At 39.9% G+C, this 26,854-nt stretch overlaps 1 protein-coding gene across 3 annotated transcripts in view; it reads right to left on the reverse strand.

The window, feature by feature from the left end:
• OSBPL6 (oxysterol binding protein like 6) overlaps window positions 1-26,854 on the reverse strand; it is a 114,940-nt gene that overhangs the window by 38,401 nt on the left and 49,685 nt on the right. The window contains exons 4-11 of one of the 3 annotated variants that reach the window (XM_068966820.1): window positions 21,547-21,669; window positions 18,857-18,910; window positions 17,688-17,801; window positions 17,400-17,570; window positions 14,368-14,500; window positions 8,471-8,574; window positions 7,815-7,907; window positions 3,455-3,529 (exon numbers count right to left, since the gene is read on the reverse strand). In XM_068966820.1, the coding sequence (XP_068822921.1) occupies window positions 3,455-3,529; window positions 7,815-7,907; window positions 8,471-8,574; window positions 14,368-14,500; window positions 17,400-17,570; window positions 17,688-17,801; window positions 18,857-18,910; window positions 21,547-21,669 (867 nt within the window). The remainder of the gene's footprint in view (window positions 1-3,454; window positions 3,530-7,814; window positions 7,908-8,470; window positions 8,575-14,367; window positions 14,501-17,399; window positions 17,571-17,687; window positions 17,802-18,856; window positions 18,911-21,546; window positions 21,670-26,854) is intronic. The other 2 variants (XM_068966821.1, XM_068966823.1) reach the window with 2 other exon arrangements.

The following is a 26,854-nucleotide window of genomic DNA, read 5'->3' on the forward strand; positions in this document are numbered from 1 at the left end:
AAGCAAAAGGTCTTCTGCTGCGGTCACTCTGCATCACGTGCACAGGGCTGCCTGTGGGGAGCACCAAGTGCATGGGGAGGCGCTGGTGTTTCTTTTCCATCCCCCTATTCTGATGGGTCTCACTGATGGCGTAAGTGGGCCATCACGGACATGCATGCTAAGAATCAGCAAGAACAAATCTCAGAAATATCTTGGGTGTACTTATCTTTGGGAGCAATCTCAGCTGCCCTAACACATCTGAGTTGGGCAAGGAGAACAAGTGACTGGAGCCTCCTGGGAGAATTCCAGATAAAAAGCACTGAGCAGGATAGGATAGACTGAAAACATGTGGGCTAACTTCCAGATGTTCAAGTTGGTTTTAGAAAAGGCAGAGGAACCAGAGATCAAATTGCCAACATCTGCTGGAATATCAAAAAAGTAAGAAAGTTCCAGAAAAATTTCTGGAACTCTCTATGTCTGCTTTATTGACTACGTCAAAGCCTTTGACTATGTGGAGCACAATAAACTGTGGAAAAGTCTGAAAGAGATGGGAATACCAGACCACCTGACCTGTCTCTTGAGAAACCAGTATGCAGGTCAGGAAGCAACAGTTAGAACTGGACATGGAACAACAGACAGGTTCCAAATAGGAAAAGGAGTACATCAAGGTTGTATATTGTCACCCTGCTTACTTATATGCAGAGTACATCATGAGAAATGCTGGGCTGGAAGAAGCACAAGCTGGAATCGAGATTTCCGGGAGAAATATCAATAACCTCAGATATGCAGATGACACCACCTTTATGGCAGAAAGTGAAGAGGAACTAAAAAGCCTCTTGATGAAAGTGAAAGAGGAGAGTGAAAAGGTTGGCCTAAAGCTCAACATTCAGAAAACAAAGATCATGGCATCTGGTCCCATCACTTCATGGAAAATAGATGGGGAAACAGTGGCTGACTTTATTTTTCTGGGCTCCAAAATCACTGCAGATGGTGACTGCAGCCATGAAATTAAAAGACGCTTACTCCTTGGAAGGAAAGTTATGACCAACCTAGACAGCATATTGAAAAGCAGAGACATTACTTTGCCAACAAAGGTCCATCTAGTCAAGGCTATGGTTTTTCCAGTGGTCATGTATGGATGTGAGAGTTGGACTGTGAAGAAAGGTGAGTGCCGAAGAATTGATGCTTTTGAACTGTGGTGTTGGAGAAGACTCTTGCGAGTCCCTTGGACTGCAAGGAGATCCAATCAGTCCATCCTAAAGAAGAACAGTCCTGGGTGTTCCTTGGAAGGACTGATGCTGATGCTGAAACTCCAATACTTTGGCCACCTCATGTGAAGACTTGACTCACTGGAAAAGACTCTGATGCTGGGAGGGATTGAGGGCAGGAGGAGAAGGAGACGATGGAGAATGAGATGGCTGGATGGCATCACCGACTCGATGCACATGAGTTTGGGTGGACTCCGGGAGTTGGTGATGGACAGGGAGGCCTGGAGTGCTGCAATTCAGGGGGTCACAAAGAGTTGGACATGACTGAGTGACTGAACTGAACTGAACTGAATTTTAGTTTTGGGAGGAGGAATGACAGGGAGTTAAGGGGAATCACTGCAGTCAAAGGCACAGGAGGGCTGAGTAGCCAGTGACAGGTCGCTGAGGTGTGGGTGAGGAGGCCGAGGAGGCAGAAGTGATTTTGTTAGATCCTGCTAGATGTTGTTCTGCTCTGGTATGGAATGAAAAGTACAGATCCTGGAGGGTTTAAGAGTACCCATTCTCTCTATTTATTCCTGAATATATGACTAAACGTGCCAGCATTGCTCATTAGTTGCTTTAAGTTATTCTTAATCTCTGTGGTCACAGTTACTCTGGGGGGAAGGTGAGCATTAATTCTTCCATCTTTCAAAATCTTTTTCTCTTGCACTTCCAAATAAAAAAAATATAAACCTATTCTATTCAAATAGGTTCTAATTTCAGTTTTATTATATTCATGATATATTTATCTACAATTAAAAAATGAACATAGTAGACATACAATCACTTCCTGCATGCCATCTTAGAAATACATTATTTAAGGAAACATTTGTATTTTCTGACCTTGTATTGACTGACCTTTCCTTTCCATACTGAGATATTGTTCTCTAATAATCATTTGGATTTCTGAATTTTGTAAATGAAAGGTTACATTTAAGAATTTTAAAATTGATTTTACATGTATTTATTGTCAGAATTTGCTACCATGTCAGTATTAGATACTTTATTCATCTTTTTTGAATACATGTGTAAGATAGCCACTATGAAATCAATTTAAAATATTTATTTGTTCAAATATTCACAGAACTGTGAGTTTCAGTCACTTCTCTAATAAATTTCAAGTCACTAGTTCATTTCATAATCAAAATCATTTCTGTCTCTCAAACAATCCAGCTAAGTACCCAGATATAAATCAAGAGTCAGTCACTAGTTATGAAGCATAAAACCAACAAACCATACACCAATATCCATTCTCCTAGAATGCAACCAAAATCTTTTCATATTTTTCAGCGTTAGTCTGAAAATTCACCAGCAGCAAGAGCAAGACTATAATCTAGGAAATATTATATAATAGCCAAAAAACTAATGTTTGCTATGAACTCAGAACTCTGTATTTATAAAGTTGATAGGTAATTATGATTATGATTAAGCAAATATTAAGATGTATTTTTATCCAGCATACGGTGTTTACATATTCTATTTCATATTCCATGTGGATAGTTCACTATTCTAAGCAGGTTTTGATTATCTGCCTTATCTATCTCAATACTTCTTCTATCTGCCTAATATCCATACTATTTTCTCTTAAAAAAAAAAAAAACCAACATCTAGATGTGAATTAAACACCATTTAATTTTGTGGTTTTCTCCTTTCCACATTATATTTTCTGATTTTCAGCTCAATATTCTTTCTAGAAAACAATTTTCCTTTGCTAAGTGTAAGTAGCCATTGAGAGATAGCATCAAAATTCACCTTTTTGTCCCCTCATTTCTTTATTCTCACATCCTTTTCAAACAGTCACATTGCGACCAAAAAAGCACAACTTATGTCTGTAGTAATTGACTTTTCTTAGAAAAACCGAAATCAGTTAGCAAAAGTTCTAAGATCAGGATGGCAAAAAAACAAACCAAACAAAAACCAACCCCCCAAAAAACCCACACCATGTAAGAAAATCCCACCTACATCCTTGAATTTAAACTGCTTCTAACACTGAGAGTAGAAGCAGGGATCTGGATTACATGATAGTTTTCCGTTGCAAACCCAAACACCTGTGTGCGTGAGACGCCCGCCACGCAGACAGTCTGGGAACATGTGTGAGCTCCGCCAACCCAGGAGGGCCATGCTGGACACCATCCCAGCCAGGGGCGCCATTAGCGCAGGGGAGTGAATAGCTAGTACACAGTTTCTCATTCTCTTTAAACGTCCACTGGAGGTGGAAATCCACTCACTGTTGTAGCCACTGCTGCTGCTAGCCTCTGCCGGCGCCGAGTTGTGCTGAACTGGCCCTTCGCAGATGGCCCTTCCTGACAGTGAATGAGAGGAGAGGAGGGAGGAGAAAACACGGGACCGGGGAGGGGGGGATATGGGAGGATGAAAGATAATCAGACAAAGGAGAGGGAGATTTTTTAACTGCAGTTGACTTTTGCTAAATCTTAGCACTGAAAAGAGCTTGAAGGAGCAGTCATGCCATGAGAGAAGTTTAGCACAGCAGACCACCCAAACACTTATCTATTTGCTGACTATTACCCCTACTCCAAAAGGAGATGGAAAGTTATGAAGCGATGAAGAGCTTACAATTTCAAGGTAAAATCAATTTACCTTTTGTTTTATTCATGCAATGCCATGTTATATGAAGCCAAAAGGCATTCAGTAAATGGAAGCAAAGGAAAAAATAAGTTCAGGGGAAGGTGACTAAATAAATAATATGCAAAGGCTAAAACAAACAGGTTGTAATGAAAGCCTTCTGTTGGCCAGGAAGAGTTTTTTGTTTCTTGCTGGGAGGCGAAAGTAAGGGGAAGGATACCAGGAATATTCAACTCCCCACTTTCTCTCCTCCTATAAAGGGAGGGATTCAGTATTAAGTATGGTGTTGGGATTTTCTGATTGAAGAATTTTCCAAGGAGGAAGCCAGTCCCCATAGAATAGGAAGGTCAACCACAATGTCCTCAGTGTGTTGAGATAACACCTATAAAAATCAACTATGAAAACCTGAAGGTATATGTTTCATTTAGTGATGTGCCAGTAGAAGACTCTTAGAGCTTTTCTTTCTTCTCTTTTTGGTGGACAGGATTAAGGGATAATAATATTTCCTTCTAATCAACTCAACTGTGCCTGCATTTGACAGACCCTGACTCTTCAAGGCTGTGGGAATTAATTTCAGTTCCAATTAGCTGAAATGTTTTCAGAGTCACATAACAGTCAGACTGAGGAAAGAAAAAAAAAAAAAAAAAACAACCAGCATGGCTGTGTTAGTCTTTTTGGACAACAGAAAAATATTTTAAATTCTTAGATCTCCAATTCTCTCCAAATTTTCCAAATTACATTCACATTTCTCTTCCATCTTCACAAATCCTTTGTGTACATATATGTATATGATTATTAAACACAAACACACAAACATAATCTGTGTCAGACAAAACATTTTCTATACAAAATCTCTTTATGCCTACTGTGGTTAAAAAAAAATGAGAAAGAATGTAGTTTTACTCTTCAGTGTAATTTGAGCATCTGTGAGATCCAGGATGAATGAATGACAACAGATCATTTATCTGCTACCCCATACCTCATTCTCTCTACTATCTAGGGACCTAGTATTTAATTCATGCTATTAGCAACATGGGAAATCCAGTAGTAATCTCTTCTCCAGCAACCCTTATGAAATCATTCTCTTCTTGCCATCCTCCATTCGTTTAAAACACAACCAAACTGTTTTACTGCATAATGATGATACCAAGATTTTTATTAGAATCAGAAATTTAAACTTTGGGACACAGGGAATATTTTTCCTTACGGGTAATTCCACAGAGACTTCCAGGACACCTATTGCCTCCAATGAATTACTCAATGGATTCTTGAGCTAGCTTCCCAGTAGCTTCATGTAGAAATGTGGTCCAAATTTTAACATTCACATTCAAATCAATAGTGTACTTATGTAAGAATAAACAGTCAAACATCTAGTTTAACATGTTCTTCATTTTTTACTTTTTTGAGGTCAATTTTTAAAATGATCTATTTTATAATTATCTCAAAAATTACAACTACAGAATGCGAAAGTTCCATAAAACAAGATCTGTAACAACAACAGAAATAACAATAATCACCGCCACCACCGCCACAAGACAGTTTAGATTTCCTCCATAAATGGCTGGTGGACTAAACGTTCCAAATGACAGAGAGGTCGATAAATGAGCCATTTACTACGAAAAGCCTCTCATTCAGAGAAAGTGATTTAAGTAGTGAGACGATTATGAGCTCAAAACAAATACTTGGAACCATGAGATCCAGTTCTAATGGTCAAGAAACATTTAAAACAGGAGGAGGAAATATGCATATTAGGGTGGGTATATTTAATCCATCACAGTAAAAATAAATGCTATGCCTTTCTGTAGGTAAAAACCTAATGAGTACTGACATTCATATCAGTCATTGTCATCACTGGCTGATTCTTATGGTTCCCCAGTAAGGTATGATAGTGAAGAAACTTCTAGTAACTTTGCAGTGATAGAGAATGAGCATTCTAAGGGGTCTTGGAAGGTCGCTGGTGTGAGTGAGCAGAAAAAGTCTAGGGGCTGTACTAAATTCTGTAGCATTCACCCTACGATCTTTTGTTTTACCAATTCAAGTGGAAGTGAGGTTTTTCTGGAAACGATTAACAGCTTACCACCAACCCTTCGTCTATTTATTTCCACTGGAGTTGGAACTAAATTTCCTACTTTTGAAAGTTTAACACTTTCTTTGAGTATGGGGATGAAATGATTTCAGTTCTCCCCAAAAAACTGAACTAGACTCACAAGGGCCATTTCCCCACTCTTTGGCAAAACAGAAACAAGGCAAAAGAGTATAAATGAAACTTTAAGAACACACAGTCAATCCCAACATGTGATATAAACATGAAAGAAGAATATTTTCCTCTTTTTGAACAACTTCTTTTGGTGATTAAAAAAAAAGAAAAACCTTCCTCAAACTCTCCACACACTGAAAAGCACAGCCTGTGAATGGGAGGGTTATTCAGAATGGCATTCTGTTTCCTTCAGGAAGAAAAACTCAGTGACAAAACCAGCCTACTCAAGACCATAGTTGTGAATGCCAATACATTCAATTGGCTATCTTATAAAAAACAAGATTGAAATGGTATCTACCCACAACTGTGCATGTTCCTATGATGCTGGCCCTGTCTAGTTATTCTATTTACAATTAAGGTTCTCTTTCCTTGCCTATGATAACCATAGATACTATGTTTTAAAAATACACACACAAAACTAGACAATCACTTGCTCAAAAATATGGTACTCCCGAAAGCAATTTTAGGCAATTTCCTTGTGAAGTCATTTGACACATTTGTCTCTACAGTATTAATTTTCTGAATAGAAGGGAAAAAAAACAGAAAAACATACTGAACAAAAGACCACAAAAAATTGTGTTCACACAATGTGGACATTCTAACTAAAAAAAAAAATCTTTATTGCTTGCAAAAATCTATTTTCAAATTAATCAGATTAGTAAGCAAAGTAACGAAGAATTGGTTATTTACACGTTTAGAATTAAAACACAAAGAATGTTATCAGTAAAATCAGAATTAAGGAAGAATTATTGTTCTTATTTAAAAGACACTGAAATATTCTAAAAAGCAGTCCTTCTTTGTGTTACAGATTGATTTACAGCATAATAAAAAGAAAAGCAAAATAAGGAGTCTAATTCTGATTGTGCAGGGCAGGAGTCCTTCATAATATTAATATATAGTTAGGACTGGAGTGGTAAAATTTCAAGCTTAAGGATCTGAAAGTAACATGAATTTTGACATGAGAGGTTGTAGGCATTTACCATATTTTGTACATTGCAATGCAATGACATAAGAGGATCTTATGTTAAAAATTTTCAACTATTCATATAACTTATTTTAAATGAATTTCAAGTCAGTTTATTATGAACCATGAAGACGTTAGTTCAAATTTTAAAAGTGCCTGTTGATGGCCAATAATATCTATTTTTGTAGAATCACAGAATTTTAGAGTTGAAAGGTAATTCAGAGATCATTAATGCAACTCTATCACTTTACCCAGAAGTTAATGGAGGCCCAGACAATTTAACAGAAATAAATGAGATTATACTGCCAGGAAATCACAGTGATTAGACTAGAACCCAAGTTTGTTCATTTCTAACCTATTGCAGTCTTCATCTCATGTATTAATTAATAGATATAAGATTGGACAACACTAACACATAAAAGGCTCCTTTAAGATTTAGTATATATAAATGTTCATTACAACCCATTTGATTTTTAGTCTAGATTTTTAAGGTGATTTTTTGTTAAAATATGTTTTAATGGTTCAAAGGCCATAACTGAGAATGAAAATGCCACTTGACAGCTGTATTACATAATTTTAAGCTTTCTTTTACATTCTTTTTACTTATGCTACAATAAGAATAGATTTCTCACTATTTTAGATAATACAACTCAGTCTGAAAAGCACTAGCTTTAAAGCAGTTAACAGTTGCTTTAAACTTTTAAACTTCTAAGAACTGATATATAAATACTAATATTTTTAAAAATATCTATAAATATGAATGAAGGAAAAGTGAGGTCTGTACCTGCAGTTGTATTTTTGTATCTTTGCTGACACTTTTTGTTCTCCATCGTCTTGTGACCCGCTTGTCTTTCTTTGAAATATCTACACAGTTAGCCTACATTGCATAAATAGTTAAAAGCAACAAAGCATTATTAAGTTAACACAGATAATACAGGCATAGACAAAGAGAGCACAGCAAGTTAGTAAAGAATCATTGTTAGATACCTAAAGCAAACCAGCCAGGAGATAAAGGTGCATCTGATGCATAAAGGGCATTAAAAGCAGACAAAAACAAAACATATTTTTCTGCTATACAAAATGAAAATAGGATTAGAGATCTTTGGTGTTTTTCTGCTACGTGGAAAGATAGCACAGATTCTTACAGTACCCAAATTATACCTTCATAATTATCGTTTCTAATGCAACATAAATGTGGGAGAATGATTCAGATATTCACTTCTAGTTAGCTTGTATTTAAATGTACAACATTTTAAAAAAGACATCTTAACACAATGACACCAAGATTCAAAAAGTTATTAAGAATAACTCCAGAATATAAACTAATCTGTATTATAGTTATGTCCCTTTAAATATTGCCTTATATATCATATAACAATTCAGTAAAAATTCTGAGTGAATATTTTAAGTTCCTTTGACCAGCAACTATAATATGTTTACCTGCATGTCAGTAAAGTTAGGTGCTGACTGAGTTCTCTGAAGTATTTCCAAATTTTGCAGGAGTTTGCTAAGTTCCACAAGGTTTGACTGGCAGTGTGCAAGGTCTAAAACAGATCAGAAATAAAAATATGTTACAACTGGGCAGGAAGTGGTGGTGATGATAATAAAAGGCAGTGTATCCAAATTATGGCAAATATGATCAGGTAGATCTATGTTTACAGGACGATGATACTGGCAGATGAAAGAAAACAGACCCTTCTCTGGTTTAGAACCATCAAACCACTGATTATTTATTGGGTGAGTTCAAAACCCACTCTTACAGATGAACAATTAGGGTAGAAAGCTATTAAAATCTCAGTGACATTGGGAGATTCTGCTGAGATGGCCTTTGTCACATCAGAAGCACGCTCCGGGGAACTTCAGTGGTCGTCCAGTTTTGCTGTTAGGAACGTGTCTACCTGCTGTGAAGGTCTTCGTGTGTAGGACTCAGAACCCCTGCACACCCTCCAGAGAGCAGGGCAGCAGCAATACACTAGGGGCAGGCCCCGCTCAGGCGCCATCTCTCAGCAGCATCTGCCCTAGGCAATACACTATCTGCCCCCTGGGTGAACTACCCAAGGGCTGCTGTGGCTCTTCCAGGGAACTCTTGGCCATCAGTGGCCTTTAAATTCCTCAAGAGAGGAAATGACCTAACGGAGGCGGCAGAAGAGAGTACCGAGGAGGCCAGGACCCTTCCATCACTCTCTCCTCATTTTAGGGGAGGCAGCACCATTACACTCCTCCCATTTCCCCCACAAAGAGAATAAAGCAAGTGGGCTGGATAGGTAGGAAATACAAAAGAAAAAAGGGATGAGAGAGAAAAGCAGTACAAAGAAAGAAGGAAGGGGCTGGAGGGAAGAGGAGAAAGAAGATGGTGAAAAGAGACCTCATTTTAACTTGCCTTAAAACTCCATTATAAGCATGCTGACAGGGACATAACCTGACACTGCCTGTCCATTAAGCGTTCTATTTGCTAAATTTACACTCATTCTTCATAATAACTGTGATTATTCTATACAAATGGTATATGTAGGTAGTATAGAGATCTAAAAATGGGGCTTAAAACCCTTTCTAACAGAATGGAAAGAGAACTTGGTGAATGGATTTGATCAAAGGCAAAAGGATTCAAAACTAAGGTTGGGAAACATTGATTTACTTTATATTTCTCAGCTGTAGTTTTCTTACCTGTTTAGTGATAACAGTTAATATTTACTCTCTTACCTTCTTAATGAAAGTAGCAACTTTCATTGAAAATTCTATGAAAACCAGAAACTGTCTTTATGGAATATTAATTGCACTATGTTTAATCATTCTTCTAGAGCCTTAACTTGGAACAAGCCTCACCATTTCTTGACACTTCTATCATTTAAAATATGGAAGAAATGAAATCCTTGGCAGAATTTTACTCCTTGCCTAGATGTCTGATTATACATAAGGATTATAAAAATTTACCCGACAATAAAAATACCTTTAAAAAAAATCTCTAGAATTTCATTAAATCAAGATTAAATCTATTTTTAGAATCTTGGAAAAAGGAAAAATTATGCCAAGAAAGGACTGTTGAGATAGTTTATAATAGTAAAAATTTGAAAACTTAAGAATATAGCAGTTTACTTATTTTCTCATCATCTCTACTTTGTCCTAAAAAGAACTCTATCCAATATTCTGTAATAACCTATATGGGAAAAGAATCTGAAAGAGTGAATATATGTATATGTATAACTGAATTGCCTTGCTGAAACGAAGATAACATTGCAGTCGACTATACTCCAACATAAAATAAAAAGTTAAATTAAAAAAATAAAAAAAAACCCATATTATCCAATTGTGCAATGATTAATTAAGGTTCCCTGATGGCTCAGTGGGTAGAGAATCTGCCTGCAATGCAGGAGACACAGGAGACACGGGTTTGACTCCTGGGTCAGTATTCTTGCTGGAAAATCCCACACAAAGAGGAGCCTTGTGGACCACAATCCAAAGGGCTGCAAACAGTCGGACACAACTGATGACTCAGAGCACATCCAAAGTTATCCCTTTACTATTTCATTTCGGTACAACTGGTTAGGAAGACACTATGCAACCAGCATAGTTCTAAGCATAGTGAATACAGCGATAAAGTAAGATTTATGGAATTTACATTCTGGTTTAAAGAAAATATATGCAATAAATAATCTGTACCTTAAACTATTATGTATCCATTTTAGTGATGGATATACTGGTACACAAGGAAGACACATAAAATACTAATTTAACATTTTGCATCTGTGAGAAAAATGGCTTTCCAAGAGCTAAGAAACTCCCTTACATACTTGAGATCTGGACTGACAGACATCCAGACCTATGAATAGCTAGCCTCTTTAAGTACTGGAACTATAAATGTGCTATGTTATGGGTTCAAGAAGATGTTACATGATGAACTTCTGAGCTGCAACCAACCTCAATGATGGGACTCTATAAAACGATCAGAATAGACCAAAAAAAAAAGTGCTGTGGTAGTTCAAGAAAGGGATAGTTACTGTGGTTTGAGGTCGTCAGAGTAGATAAGGCAGTGGAAACTTTTGTGGGTCTGGAGGATTGATAGAGGATTCAGAAAAATAGGAAGATGGAGAAGGGCAGAGCAGTCACAGCAGGTTGAGAACAGCCTGTGCAAACGCATGGAGGCAGGAACATGCAAGGACTCTAGAGATAGCCAGTTCAGTTCGGCCTATGGAAGGCAAGGTTGAAAGGGCAGGCAGGGCTAGAAACCTGAAAGTTGGTGTTAAATGCTGGGCTAAGTAGCTTGGACTACGGCCCAAGAGTCCACAGAAAACCACTCGAAGAGATTTTTGCAAAAGTTATTTTAAGAAATAGAGGTCTTGAGGGACTACATATTTTATGTAGTGAACAAAGATTTGGCTTTGGGATTAGTAAATGTGGGTTGGCTGGAGCCCCAGCCTCTCCATCAGGGCAGTGCATAACTGGGAAGATTCCTTAACTTCCACGCATTTCACTTTCCTCATCGGCAAAGTGGGGGCAGCAGTAATACATATATCTCATAGCCAAGGGCAATGGAATGATGCCTGCTAAGTGCTGGCACCATCTGTGAACACATCCAAGAGCAGCAGTTCCCCAGGAGCCTCTGAGAGCCACGGAGTCACAAAGCAAGAGACTGAAGGTGCGGGTACCAGTCAGAGGCTGGTGAGCAAAGAGAGAGCATGAGTTGGTTGGCAGAAATGGAATTCCAGAGGAAGGCAGATGAGGGCGAGAGGTCGGGGTGGCGGGGCGGGTAGGTTTCAAAGGAATAATGACCTCAGCCTCCACGGGATGAACAGGCTGGGTGGGGCAGAGATGACAGAGGTTTCAGGAGTGGTTATGATGGCAGCACCGACAAACACAGGGGAATCCAGGAGCTGGGGCCGTTTCCACAGAGGAGACAGAATTGGTTTTTGACAGGCTGAGAAGAGAGCATGACCAAGCGCATCAACAGAAAGGGCCAACAGTGCGGGAAGCGGCTGGGAATGCAGCACAGGCTGCGTACAGAGGTCTGAGACACAGGGTGTTCAGCCTGTTTGAGGGAAATACGGTAGTGATTAAGAGCATACGCTCTGGAGTCAGACCCTGAGTCTGAATCCCAGCTCCACCGTCACTGGCTGGGTCAACTTGGTTAAAGTGACCTGACTTCTCTGAGCCTGTGTTTTCTCACCTGTAAAGCGGCACTGAGAGGATTAAATGAGTCAAGGCATATAAAACACCTAGAACAGCGCCTGCTGCACAAGACGTGACCCATCCTATCCACTGCCACCACGACCACTACCATCTTATCATCATCATCCTCATCCTCATCATAATAGAGACTGCGGTTAGAAGCATGCCTGTTGTTTCCAGAGCACTGAGCATAGTCATTGGGATCAAGCTGATCTGGGTTAGCCCTGCAGCTCTGCCAAGTACTTGCTGTGTAACATGGACAAGTTACTCAACCTCTCTGAGCTGTGGTCTTCCTATTTAGAAAAATATGGCTCATAATTCCTGCTTGGTACTATTGTGAAAACGTATAAAAGACCACATATGTAAAGTACTTAACTCTGTGCCCGACCCCCATAAGCACTCAATAAACTCTGCTTATTATTACTGAAGCTAAAAGCAGAATACTCAGTCTTGACCATCCCTACAACCAAGGCTGACCAGAGTAGAATCCCAGTGAAATAAGGGAGGAACAACTGGAGAAAAAGGGAAAACTTCACAGGACCTAAAAGTGGGGGCCCATTAGACAAGGTCTTGCAGGGCGGGTCAGAGGATGAGGCTTGAGAACACAGCAGAAATCAGACGGCCTCTTGTTGCCAAGAACGCTTTTGCCATAGAGTCATAAGGGCCAAGTCAACTTAGGGGAGAGAAGCTGGAGTCTACAGGCAGGAACAAGGAAGGTGGGAAAGACTTAGGCTGTTCCCAAGAGAAGAGATCATTCCTCTGCTAAATCCTGAAGAAGAGAATGGCAGGACGAGGACACAGGTGGAGAGATAGAATGGGGAGAAAGGAGGGTCACCCCCAAGGCTGGCAAAAGGGCACAGGAATGGGCCACAGACTATTTAGAAGCACACAGGGAGACAGAGACAACCCCCACCAGTCAGGGGCTTCTTGGCATCAAGGCCAATGTCTATTTATTTTGGTCACATGAATGCACTTTGGTCCCAGTGAACAATCTCCATCTTTTCAACAACATTGGTGGCCAGGTTGAACACCACAAGCACGAACAAGGAGGCAGAAAGTAGAGGAGAGGCTGACTGTCTGGCACAGCCACAGAGGCGAGCGAGTCTTCAGTATGTAGGACAGTGAGCTCAGCTTCTTCCCCAACCTGAAGTTCATAAAGGCAAAGTAATATTTGTGTGTTTTGTGTATACAATCAAGTAAAACCCTTTCAATGGAATGTTAGCTTGACACACTTAATGAATATAACATCCCCCTCAAAGTCATATTTTTCACATAAATACTGAGCTTGGGATGTGGAGAGAACTAATAAAAATGCCGCAGACTTTGAGTTCACACATGTGGAAAGCAAAAAAAAATTTGTTTTGGTCAAGGCATGAACATAGATCACCAAATTTCAATTTTTCTAAGTGAGGTCATAAAATAATGTAACATCTCCTTTCACCATAACTTTATAAAGGAAAAAATTTAATATTAAAAAAGAGGTCCAATATAAGCTAAAAATAATTTAAAAATGAAATCAATTTAGATTTATTAAATACCCGTTATTATTATTTTTTTTCTTTTCATTTTTGAATGTCAAATGAAAGCCGTCTCACAGACTGGAAATGGTCTGTGGATCCAGTTTGAACCAACATGCTTAGGTTCATGACATGGAAGGAAAAAGCTTCTGCAGGTCAAGAGGCTGAGAGATGGTATAATGAAGGAATTGTGTACTAGTTCAGAGTATTCAATAACTGATCCAGAGTGGGACACCACGACCAGGTAACGCTGGCTAAAGATGCAGTATAACATGGCTATTTATTGCCGGTAGTTGGGGAACACACACTGTTCCGTGGGCCAGACAGAGCAGCAGAGAAGGCAGCCGTGTAAGTGACCTAGTGGACTCTCAGGAGAGAGGGTGGAGGGTCCTCCTGAGGCAGCACTCAGCTGGGTGATCGCCCCCAGGGTGCAGGGTGTGGGAGGCTAAGGAAGCCAGAGGAAACTGCTAAGGAAAGGGGCTGAGAGGGTTGAAGTGGGTGGGAGTCAGCGTAAGGGCAAAACCAGATTCAGTAGTTCTGAGGGTGCAGGAGAATGGACAGGTAAGAAACCTGAAAGGTGCAGGACCCATACAACTTGCCCCTTTTGTGTCTGTCTTGTTTGCTCACGCTGAGAGCCCACACCAGGCATGAACTGACCTTCTGCACACCTGTCCATCTCTTCCGAGTCCTGCAGCCAGGCTGCCACCTTGCTCTGGCCGGTCGTGCAGGTTGCAGGGAGGCTGCTGCTACAGGGCAGAGGGGACTGCCATGGAAAGCTGTTTGGCTGCACCTACAGCGAACAGCAAAATGTGTAGGGTTAGGCAGGAACAGTACATGTAAGTGACTAAAAAGAACACTAGCATCCTCAAAACTACATTAAAAAGGGGGGGAAAAGGGCAAGCTCAAAATATGGAAGAAGCCTCTTGGCTAAATGTGGTACAAGCTCAGGAGAGTAAAAATTCATAGGTGATAACAACACTCGTTAAGCTGCTGTCTCCACTGTACAATGAAGCAGACAATGCTTAAGAATATTACATTTGCAAGGACCTGCCAACTCAAATTTTCAATGGTTTTTAATTACCCACTAAGTTATACTTGATAGTGTCCTTCTTGGAGTCCTCAACTCACGAATGAAGGCCTTTACTTTTTGAAAGCTTTCTGTACCCTTATGACTAACTCATGGTGTTACCAGCCACTTGTGATTCTTAAATACATTATGCACCAGCAAGCATCCTTTCGATCAAAATATTGAAAACTGCATATTCAGTATGACATTGCATACTGAAAACTGTAACGTATAAAATGGCAGTCTTGGGAATTCCCTGGCACTCCAGTGGTGAGGACTTGGCGCTTTCACTGACGGGAGCCTGGGTTATATCCCTGGTCAGCAAAGTAAAATTCTATAAGCCACACAGCATGGCAAAAAAAGAGGCAGCCTTGGCAAGTTATTATTATCTATAGCTCACAGACTTTCTATTAAAGAGATTTTATATGAAATAAAGTTGTATGAAGTATGTAGATACTAACGTGAGTGTGAGAAACACTCCAAGAAAAAAGCAGAAACTTATTTCCATAAAGCTGAAACAACTTTAAAACTCCATACTTGACTTTAATATTCAATTACAACTGATTGTGTCTCTTGTAAATCATTATGAAGTGAAGGATGCGCATGCTTAGCAAATCCAGACTTATTTATTACCCGCACAGGGCCACAAAGCAATTAACATTCTGGAACCTCATCATTTGATGCCTAGAATGCAAGCAAAGTGATAAAAAGCTCTTTTCACTCTTTATTGCATTTTGATAAATGTAATGGACATCTTTCACCGAGTTAGATCTTAGAGGTATGTTGTTTGTAATGAGAGCAATACATCTATGAAAACCAGAGCCGAAGCCCTTTCTTATTCCAAGGCAAACAATGGGGAGGATTTGGTTTCAGTTCTCCAGTCTCAGATGTCACCCAAGTTATTTAATACATAACACAAGAGATGAAAATAATACATCTTTTATCAACACTCTGTGCCAAAGACACAGGCAGAAGCTGGAAGAACCAAATGATTAAATATGTATATATATTTAATATCCATCTAGACTACATTTCTTGTTTAATTTGGACTAACTCTGGGATTCATTCCATTTTGTGATGAGAACACAGGAGGCCCAGAGAATCTTGGGGACTATCTTGAACATCTTGTGTATGTTACTCAGTAAGTGCCCTGTTCCCTAATAACCCCGATTTACTGATTCATTAGTCCCCTGGAGAAGGAAATGGCAACCCATGCCAGTATTCTTGCCTGAAAAATCCCACAGACAGAGGAGCCTGGCAGGCTATATAGTCCATGGGGTCACAAAAGAGTTGGATTTGACTTAGTGATTAAACAACAACTGATTCATTTCCTTATATTTCAGAAGCAGTTAGTATCAGGGTTAATCCAACACCCTGTTTCTAGAAGAGAGATATTCCAGAATGAAATATGTTTGAGAGCCTTGTGAAATACTGGGTTAGTCAAAAAGTTCTTTTGGGTGTTTCTGTAGGATGTTATGGAAAAACCTGAATGAACTTTTGGGTCAACCAAATATAATTAACAGGATTTAACAAAAATGACTTAAGTAATTTCCATCAAAACAGCAATAGCTAAATACAGCTATATTTAATTTAATCTGATTTGATTAGTCTTTCAGTTACCCCATGAGGTTTTTCAATGCTTGGTAAGGAAACTTGGCTATATATTAGTCCATACACCCCTATGTAGGAAAACAGAGAAAAGCAGAACCTTCACTGAAACACACTTGAACTCAGTTCCCTGTGGCAGCCAGTTGTTCACAGATGTCCCTGTTCTCAATATCAGGTGTCAAGTAAGAAACTGGAAGAATCCTGGGTAGTGCAATGTGGCTATGGTTCAGAAAACCTAATTATTGCAGCAAAGGCAAAAACAGCTCTCTCCCTGTTCCATTGACCTAACCTTGGTTTTTAACAGGCAACACCTCTAGTGTTTCAACACAGAAAAAAACAGCCCAAAGAATAACTTCAGCCTCCCTTAATCTGGTACAATGGAAAAGACTGATTTTGGAAACAAAGATGAAGATTCAGATGGAGCTGAGATGAAGACTCAGCTGATAATGTCTTCTGGAAAAATTCTTAACTGTCTCTGAGCTTTGGCTATATTAAAGAGTAGAGATGAATGAATGTCCAATGCTTAACACAGTGCCTAGTCTCAAATAGGCCGCTACTTAAGTTACTGTCGCAATCTCTAGCCCACTTGCCTTATCATGGGGAAATTCACCGGTCTCTCTCGTGGTCATGTATGTGTTCCAGCTCAAGGCAAAAAAGCAAGTTTCTTTCTGAAAACACTGTGGCCTTCTTATTACCACCCAGGAAGACATTGATTTCTAGGTATTGATTAACCAAATGTTCACTCTACTCTCTAATATGCTTATAAAGCCATTGAAAATTAAGATGTAGTCCATTCATAGAAAAAGTAACTGTTAATTCTCTTGGTGATCCACATTCCCAACTAATCTATTCTATACTTGTAATTAACTTTGATGCTAAATGGCACTATTGTCTTCTGAGAGTTAGTGTACAAAGCCAACCTTCTCTTCCTGGTTTGTCAAATGAGACTCAGTAAATATGTCTGCATAATCTTCCAAGCAATTTCCGGGCTGACTTTTATATAACGAAGTCATACCTTTCCATCCACAAGTGAAACATTAGCAGCTGGTGAGGATTCAGCTGTGGAGGTTGAAGGAAATATGTGAAAACTAGCATCTCGTGGTGATCTCACAATTTCATTCTGTCGATACAATCGATGATGGCGCAGTTTGGAGACCCATGCATCAAACCAGTCCTGGGATTTCACCTACAACAATTGAAAAAGGGGAACAGGTAATGGTGAAGCCAGTCTCCTGCCTAACCACTAGTCTAGGCAAAGGATTTCCCCAGATATTGGCAGAGAAACCTCGGAAGCCATCTTTACCTTCAAATGATAGATGTGTTCTTCTGTGTCAAGGTCTATTCTCCGAGCTTTCTTTTTAATTGACATGACAGAGAGTCCCACATCGATGCTTCCATGGACCTTCCCTTTTTGGATCTGAAATCAAAAGACTGGTTAAAAGGCTGGAAGGATATGTGATCTGATGTGTTTCTGTACTGAAGTGAGCTTAATGTAAACTCTCATTTATCTACAGGAGATGGAAGATCACACCTCCTGAACAGAGAGGAAATGGCTAAGTTTCTGAAGGTCCTTAATTTGAGGACAGCTGAAGTTGCAGTGACTTCAGGGCAATTTCAATAAGTAAGACTATTCATCTCATTCTTGTTTTGGCATAACTATAATGTCAATTCTTTGTAACTCTAGATTACACAGTTTATATCCTAAGAGATACTTTTTCTGGTTCCTAAAATAACTATGGTCCATCTTTGACCTACAACCCCAAATATACCCAAGTAATCAGCTAGCAGACAGCTGCAGGGTGGAAATGGGCAGTTGGGACTGAGTGCACAGAGCAGACAGCTCATCTTCTGGCTGCCCTCATCTGACCAAGGACACACAGCTGACTCATGAAGGAGCTAGGGTCAGAACTGAAATCTGAGCCCTCTGTTATTTCTCCCACACACAATGATAAGAAGGAGAGCGTTTTCCAGTTTTGCATGCAAACAATAACTTCTGATATTAAAGAAAAGTAATTTGGAATAATTTTAGAGCTGGGATGCTCAAGATAAAGGAATGTATGAAACAGAAATGAAGTCCACAGATAAGTCTTAAAAAAAATCAGTAAGAACGCATGCTAAATCTCAGAAAAAGCACATAAAGCATAGTTTATTGAGAAATGCAGGGAAAAAAGTCTACTTGAGTTTTCTAAAACAGAAAGGGTGATTTTTGTTAGTTGGTGACTTTTAGGTTTAAGCTTCTGTTTTTAACAGCATACATTACAATAGTTAAATTTTCATGCAGCAGTTTGAGATTTTATGCTAGCTTGAACATAAGCATAAAACACACCTTCCATGCAACATGGAAGTTTGGTAGGTTGCTAAGTCTTACAGGCACAGAAACACACAGAACTGGTAACTATGGCACAACACTTGTACACTGCGGTGTTGACTCATTTCAAGCAGAATTCGAAACCAATCTTTTTGTCTACTTACATCAAGTGGTGCCTTTGAATACTTTAACATTCCATTATCCAGGACAAAAAAACGCTGCAAGAACCAAACAGTCCCCAGTTACTATCAGTATTTTGAATTACATAAAACATTCACAAGTGTGGGTCTAATATTGCTTGATACTTAGTAATCAATACGTTTGACCATTTCCATGTATTTGAATTTAGTGCACCTGGCCACAGCCAGTCACATGGAATGGTAAGGAAATCTGAGCTCACGTTCCATACCATTTACCTAGTAGGGTTCTTTTACACATAATCCAATGGGGACGAACTCTTTCACCACAGTTTTTCTTTTCTTTTCAGCTGTACTGCACAGCTTATGGGATCGCAGTTCCCTGACCAGGGACTGAACCCGGGCCACAGCACTGAAAGTGCTGAATTCTAACCAGTGGACCACATGGATCTCCCCCATCACCACAGTGTTTCTTAACGGGGGTGTGGGGGTAGCAGCAGGAACTCCAGGGCCTACATCTAGGACTTTCTGAATGAACTACACTGGGGTGTTTTTCAAAGTAAGAAATGAGAATAAACTGACTTAGGTCACAGTGATTCTGTGAGGAACTTGGCTACTTGTTTACTTTTTCACCTTGGAGGTCAATTCTTGACTTTCCCTAGCTACCACCGATAATTCTGAAAATACCCATGTCTGTAAATAGAAGCCAGTGGACTGGAGCTATGAATAAAAAGTTTAAAGAGTAGCCTTATCAATATGCTTGCATCTGCACTTAGAAAAATACTTCCATTTCACTATTAGTAAAGCATATTAAAAATTATTTCTACACTCTATTAAGGGGGAATAAATATATATATTTGGAGTGGTTTCTGTCTCTTCCAAGATACTCCTGGTCCAGTCCAAATGAATCTAGCTATTCTTGATCCACAAATCTCAGGAGCTCTTTGTGGTTGATTTCCTTTCCATGGACAATTGACAGGGGAACAAACAGCTCCCATGACCCAGTTACATAATGGGTCCAGGGTCCTCTAGTCTCCCCAGATGCAGGTAAATTACTGTGGCTGGTAAATTACTCAGCTGGGAAGTTTTTATGTGACTTAGGAACTCTAGGCTGCTGAGGTGACAGGCAGTTGGGCCTGGGGACACCCTATACAGAACTCACAGAAGGCCACTGTAACCCCTTTGTTACAGTTCTAGGGGGCAAAAAGTAAGCACCAGAAGAAAGAATCTCTACAGCTGAAAAATACTTGATTTTTTGATTGCCTATGACTTGGGCAATCGAATGGACTGATGCTGGAAAAAATACAGGATCACAGACCAGGAGCAAAGGAGATGCAAGGGAGGACCTACTTCTGCTCCTGGAGCAAAATGCTCTAAGGGAAGATGCAGAGAGAGCTGCTTCTGAACCACAGCCAAGCTTGCTGAAACATGGGCGAAGAGTGCTAAATTAAAGTTAGCAATTCAGATAACCGTGTTTCTTTGACCCCCCCCCCCCTTTCTTCTATTTTTCCATTTCTATCTATCAAAGAATTTTAGCAGAGATAACCTATAGGATGGTCATGGGGAGAAGATAAGCAAGGCCACTGATGTGAGGAACTGCAAAGTGGGAAGGTCAGAATGAAAGGCAAAGGTGCTTCCAGGAAGGTGTAAGGCCAGTTGACCAAAATCCAAGAGAGATCAAGGGTGAAGAGAGATTCCTGGTACTGGAATAGTAGTATGGGTTTGAGGAGACTGCCAAGGTTTCTGACAAGTGGGAGAGAAGAAGACTCTTTGACTTGCTTTTATTCCATCCTCAGAGATGGGGAGTTGAGGCAACACTTCCCATCTGTTAATTTTTAGGTCCTTCCCTTAATTTGCAAGAAACACATTTCCGTAAGGACGTTATAATCCATAACCTCCATTTTTGAACCAATGGGCAGCAACCACCACTCCATTTGCACCCACAGATCCATCTGCCTTGAGATGAAATCCATCAGCAGATGTGGCAAGTAATGAACCTGTTCTTCCAGATTCTAGATAGATCCTGGTGGTCTATCCAAAGGCTTATCTTGAAAACAGAGGACAGCTTGCTTCTCCTAAGTGTCCAGAATTTTTGCTACTCAGGTCATTGCAACAATACAGTGCAAAATATTTTCTTCCTAATTAAAACTGGAAGATGGAAAAATTATGTGGAGTTGGGGAGAGAGAAATACACCATATATATTAAAGGGCAGTAGACAAACTTTCAAGACAAGTGATTTTCCATCTTTAGTTTGCACTGGTGAACAATAATTCTAGGAATTTACTCCAAGAACTTAAATGAAAATTCATGTGTAAGAATCTTCATCACAACATCATACAGTAAAAAATCAAACACATGTTCACACATAGCAATAGGAAATTGGTTCAGTAGTGGTGGCATATATAGCATAAATCCATCTGATAAAATACATGCATGCATTTGAAGCAGCTCAGGTTTAGAAGAATATTTAATAAGAACATATTTATCCTAATTTAAGTTTAAAAAGCAGAGTACACAACAATATGTCTAAACTGGATTTTAAATATGTAAAATATTTTTTCTCTGCTTACAGACATTACAGAACTCTGACTTAAATAGATACGACAGGTTGCAGCCTGTATGGTTAAAATAAGGCTGTATAACCACTTAATGACACCAAGTAAGAGCCTCTCTAATTATGAAGATGATATGAAGATGAATGTGATGAAAATGTTACCTTGTGCCAGCCCTTTAAAGGCCATTTTCTCTTCTTTAGCATAAAACCTTCATGTTTGTCTGGTCTCTGGACATTGGTTTGGCCTATTTTCAGTCCTTCTATAATTTCCCAGCTGTCAGCTTCCTAAGAGAAAAGAAGAAAAACAAATCACATATTTCTCAGTGTTTGATGACACACTTAAAGCAAATTCCTAGGTAGAAGTTGCTTTTGAAACAACACTCAACCCATCAGAAGTATGAATATCATTCTGGAGCATTCTGTAACATCACACACAGCTATGCACTTATAACTGAAGTGACAGCGAGTTCCTGGGTACACCTGGAGGAATGCAGGCCATCAGAAATGAGTTGGACAGAGGTGAAGTCTGGGGTAGAATGGTTTTGATTGCCTGCATTCACAATATTTAAAATGCACTTTTCCAGGCAGTTCATCTCTGGGGATAGAGGCACATTAAAGTTTTAAAATAAGATCATCTTGACGAAACGCGTTCAATTAGCATGTGGGCCTGGCTTTCTGTAGAAACAAAAAGGCTGCACCAGCCTAAGTGGCCCACAACCTGTTAGGCTGAAGAGCAGCGCTGTAAGCATCTGTTTCCCCTTGGGGAGGCTGCTGACATTTCTGAGTGAGCATAAAATGCCCCTCTGGCCAAATACCCACCAAGAAGTCTGTGCTTTTGAAGACACACATTGTGAGAAACACACACCTTTGGGAGCCCATGGAAAGAACACCCGACTGCACGGCCAAAAATCTGAGCTTCTTGAGTGCACATTATCACCCTCCTCTGGTAAAAACAGACTTAATCACGGTTTCCTCTTCCGTAAGAGATGTTTTGTTCATCTATGTTGTTTTTAAGAAAAGCTTTTTAAAATGAATTGTCAATATTTAAAAATCAGAGGATTTCAGACTTTAAAACTCCAGATTTCTAGTGTTTGTGGAAGCCTAAGATCTGGCAACAGTGGTCCTGCCCTGGGGGATGGCAGCCTGTCTTCAGCCTGCCACAGTTCCCCTTGGGTCTGCTTCCATGTTGGACAGCTGCTCTGTAGCCACATCCTGGGTTTTAAAATCCCCAGACCAGGTAATTTCCAAGGGCCCAGGCAGCTCTATAGTAACTGCTGACCTGGCAAACACTCGTGTTCTAGACCTCAGGCTTGGGGCCCACTCAAGCAGAAGTAGAGGCAGGAACAATGAGGTCACATGGCATGCATGGCTGCTGCAATCCTGCCCAGGGAGCAGGGAAGCAAAATCTCTCAGCACAACCTGCTTGGGCACCTCAGCTCCAGAAAGCTGGATGCAGCTTCAAAGATCAGGGCAGGCCTCTCTGCAGAACGAACTAACCCAAACTGACTCAGGAAGCTGACTTCTGAGGGGTGTCCTGTCAGCAATCTTCTTTGGACTATAACACAGAGGCTTCAGCAGGAACGGCAAGGAGTACTATCTTGGGGCAGATGGACTTGCCAGCCCAGGGTCTGGGTGGTGGCTGTCCAGAGTCTGCTGCAGGACTGTGAAGCTCTGGGAGGCCCCAGGGGCCAAGGGGCCATAGTCAGTTCCTGACATCAGCCACGGAGATGGGAGGGGAGAGGGCTGCGTATTTACCATCTATGCCTCTTTCCTCTGTCTTCTCCTTCCATCTCAGAAGCTGCTTGCCCTCTGCTGTGTGTGCTTAGTCGCTCAGTTGTGTCCGACTCTTTGAGACCCCGTGGACTGTAGCCTGCCAGGCTCCTCTGTCTATGAGGATTCTCCAGTCAAGAAAACGGGAGGGGGTTGCCATGCTCTCCTCCAGGGGCTCTTTCCACCCCAGGGATCGAATCTAGGTATCTCATATTGCAGGCAGATTCTTTACCCTCTGAGCCACCAGGGAAGCCCACTTGCTCTATGGCTGAGTCAAATCTATGTTTAAGTCCAAATATGTGTAAATGGAGTGGGATTTTCACAGAAAATTGTTTCCAGGAGATGTGGCTGAACATTGCTTCATGCTAACATCATTAAGCCTAGGAGATACTCCTGACTTCTGAAGCCAGCATCTTGCTTCTACCTGACTGAAGCCCAAGCCCACCACCCCTGAGAACTAACCCAAGATCGTTGCTATTTCTCCATCTTCTCGGTCATCTCTGAGGGTGCCTGGTGAACGAACTACTAATACATCCCTCACAGAAATGCAGCTACCAGTGTTTATCTGGTGACATTGAGAACCTTTTAAAGGAGCTATAAACTTCCCTGTACACAAGAAAACAACCTACAAAGTGATTCTCTACTTAAGTACTGTCAGAAACTGTGATTGATCTGGTCAGAACCATTAATTAGATATGGTAATTTTTTAAAAAATTTCTTTCTAAATAAATCCACTTCCTACCTAAAAAAAACCCCAAACTTCTGATGAGACAATTTCAGGCTCTGTATCCTATTTTTAGGACAAAAAAGGCACTGTCATCAGGAGGGCAAAGCAGAGTGCTTTGGTATATTCGTTTTTTAATACTGAACTGCAATTCAATCCAGGTGAGCACTCCTTATAAATAATGAGAGAATAATAGAAAAAAACAGCAGGTTCTTATACAAAGTCCAGTTATCTTTGGCTTTTCACTCCCATCAGTGAAGCAGATAAAAATGATTGATTTTTATTCCATAAAATTAATAGATTTCTATAGATTTCTTTTAGAAAGCCTTAATGTAATCAAGAAATTAAAAGAATAGCTCTGCACATATGTGTACCTATATTCATGAACACTCTCTCTGGTCTTTGAGTGATATCAGCTGTATTTAATTATATTTCTATTTTTAGTAGCCCTATCCATGGATAGCATCTCCAAAAGAACAGCATTTGTATTTTTGGCTAGATCTTATCTTATTTGAAGGCTAGTGTTCATCTTTGATTTATTCTCTCTCCATGTGTGACAAATACTCTGCACTATTTATGAAAATGGAAATCTTTAATAATAAGTACAAATGCTATTTGAATTTTTTCCTAATTAAATTCAGAATGTAGTAATAGCTTGTCCCTATGGAACTATGACTACTGATCTCTATCACAGCAGTTTTTTTCTTCTTTGGGAATTTAACTACAGAAGGAAAAAGGGGTGGGGCTGTGTGGATAAGATAGAAAAAGCAAAAAGTTAAAAATGTATTTTGTAAACATACATGCAGCAGTTCTGAACAGGTAAATTGCACTCACTCTGATTGAGCATTACTAAACTCAGCAAAAGAAATTAGAAGTATCCTAATATAGTTCTTATAGTTAAATAAACTGTCAGACAGACAAAAAAGCAAGGGATAATACCAGAGCAAACAACTCTATTTCAATCATAAATACTGATGATAATGTTACAAATAAGGTGTGTAAGAAATGAAATATCCTACCTCAGGACTTAGTACAATTCATCTCTATCCTCAGTAAACCAGGTCTGTTTTGAGAAGGCTAAAATTGCTTTCTGAAAATTGAATAACTATTCCTAATTTCAATTAATATCAATTTTCTTCTTAAAGTCACCAACATTCATAGGTTTATGTATATTAGAAACAGAGTAAAAAACCCTAACATAATCAGTACTTGAAACAGATATACAAACATTTTTGCTATTACAGAAGTTTTTAAAAACATCTTTGATCTAATAACAATACCCCCAAACAGAAAGTAACCTGATAACAGCCCTAGGCTGTTCATTTGGGGAAAAAAAAAAAGACATTTCCTTTCTCAAGAGTATATTCTATAGGCGCACATGTGTAGGTGGTGGATATGTGAAATGCTTTAGGAGGTGAAAGTATCAAACAAAGCATTTGAACTAAATCCTGAGACAAGACTGCTGCTGCTGTTGCTAAGTCGCTTCAGTCGTGTCTGACTCTGTGCAACCTCATAGACAGCAGCCCACCAGGCTCCCCCATCCCTGGGATTCTCCAGGCAAGAACACTGGAGTGGGCTGCCATTGCCTTCTCCAATGTGTGAAAGTGAAAAGTGAAAGTGAAGTCGCTCAGTCGGCTCCGACTCGTAGCAACCTCACGGACTGCAGCCCACCACGCTCCTCCGTCCATGCGATTTTCCAGGCAAGAGTCCTGGAGTGGCTTGCCATTGCACTTTAAACAGTGTTCTTCCACCACCAACCAGAACCCAGAGAGCCCATCTTCTCTCAAAGGAGCTGAGGGATGGTGAGATGCTATGGTGTCTGGATTGAACAGGACTCTCTGATTTCATGGGGTCCCAAGAGAGCTGTTATGTATTTGTACAAAAACACAAGAATATGAGACACACAGCAAGATCTAAGCAGGCAGAGGCATGGAGAAGTAATGAGATGGATGTTGCCAGGGTCCGACCCAGATCCCAAAGTGGGTGCTCAATCAGGGTGAGCCACCTTCTCCATCACCCCTACATGGAGTTATTCTCTCTGTCCTTTAGCTGAGTCTTGAGAGAGAACTGAGGTTTCAAAGAGATTTCTGGTTATATTTACCAAGCAGACACCCTCTGTTTGCCATTCAAATAGAAATAAGATTGTTTTCATTTCTAAGTTGCTTTTTTTTTTTAACAATTTAATAACTCCCTTATTTTAGTGTGGCAATCTGCTCCTATCTGACAGAATAAAGTCTATGGCTTGTGACAACTTCAAAGTATAAAGAGGTAGCATATTCTACAATACAACAGTGTAGTAGAGCATTCTTTTCACAAAGGATTCTATTTAATGTAGGAAAAGCAACATGGATGAATCAGTTATACATACTTAGTTAACCTTTTGGGGAAATAAGGTGCTATTTTTGTATTTGGATTCAAAATCCCCATGCCTTCTATTTTCTGAGTTTCTCAATAGGGGAGTCTGAAAATCTCAGGGAACTGAGCAGGGGATGGGAATAAGTAGGATGGTGTCTCCTCGACTTTTTTTTTGTGATTTTTGCATTTTAGGCATAAATTAATTTAGATGTTGCCATAGTCTTAGAGAAAGGAAGCCCAAGGACAGGGAACACCAGCTTCCACGATTCAGAAAAGGTCTCCATCAGTAGTCTTTGTGTTGTCCTCTGAGCTCACTGCTAGGAAGACCAGCTGCAAGAAAGGTGCTGAACTCTGAACATAAAGTAGCCCCTCTGGGTAGGGACTCTTTTATCCTGCAGGTGGGGTAGAGTTTAAACGAGTCTAAGTTTGAGTCCCTGCCCTGCTACTCAGCAGCTTTTTTGACTCTGGGCAAGTTACTAACTCTTGGTTCCTGTATTTGTAAAATGTAATAAATATCTACACTACATGGAACTGCTCATAAGGATTATAGTAAATGGAATCAAGTCTTAGTATAATACCTGGTACCCAGCGCATGGTACCTGCTGTTGCTGTTGTTGTTAC

This window comes from Capricornis sumatraensis, chromosome 3 (assembly GCF_032405125.1).
Source record: "Capricornis sumatraensis isolate serow.1 chromosome 3, serow.2, whole genome shotgun sequence".
NCBI lineage: Eukaryota > Metazoa > Chordata > Mammalia > Artiodactyla > Bovidae > Capricornis > Capricornis sumatraensis.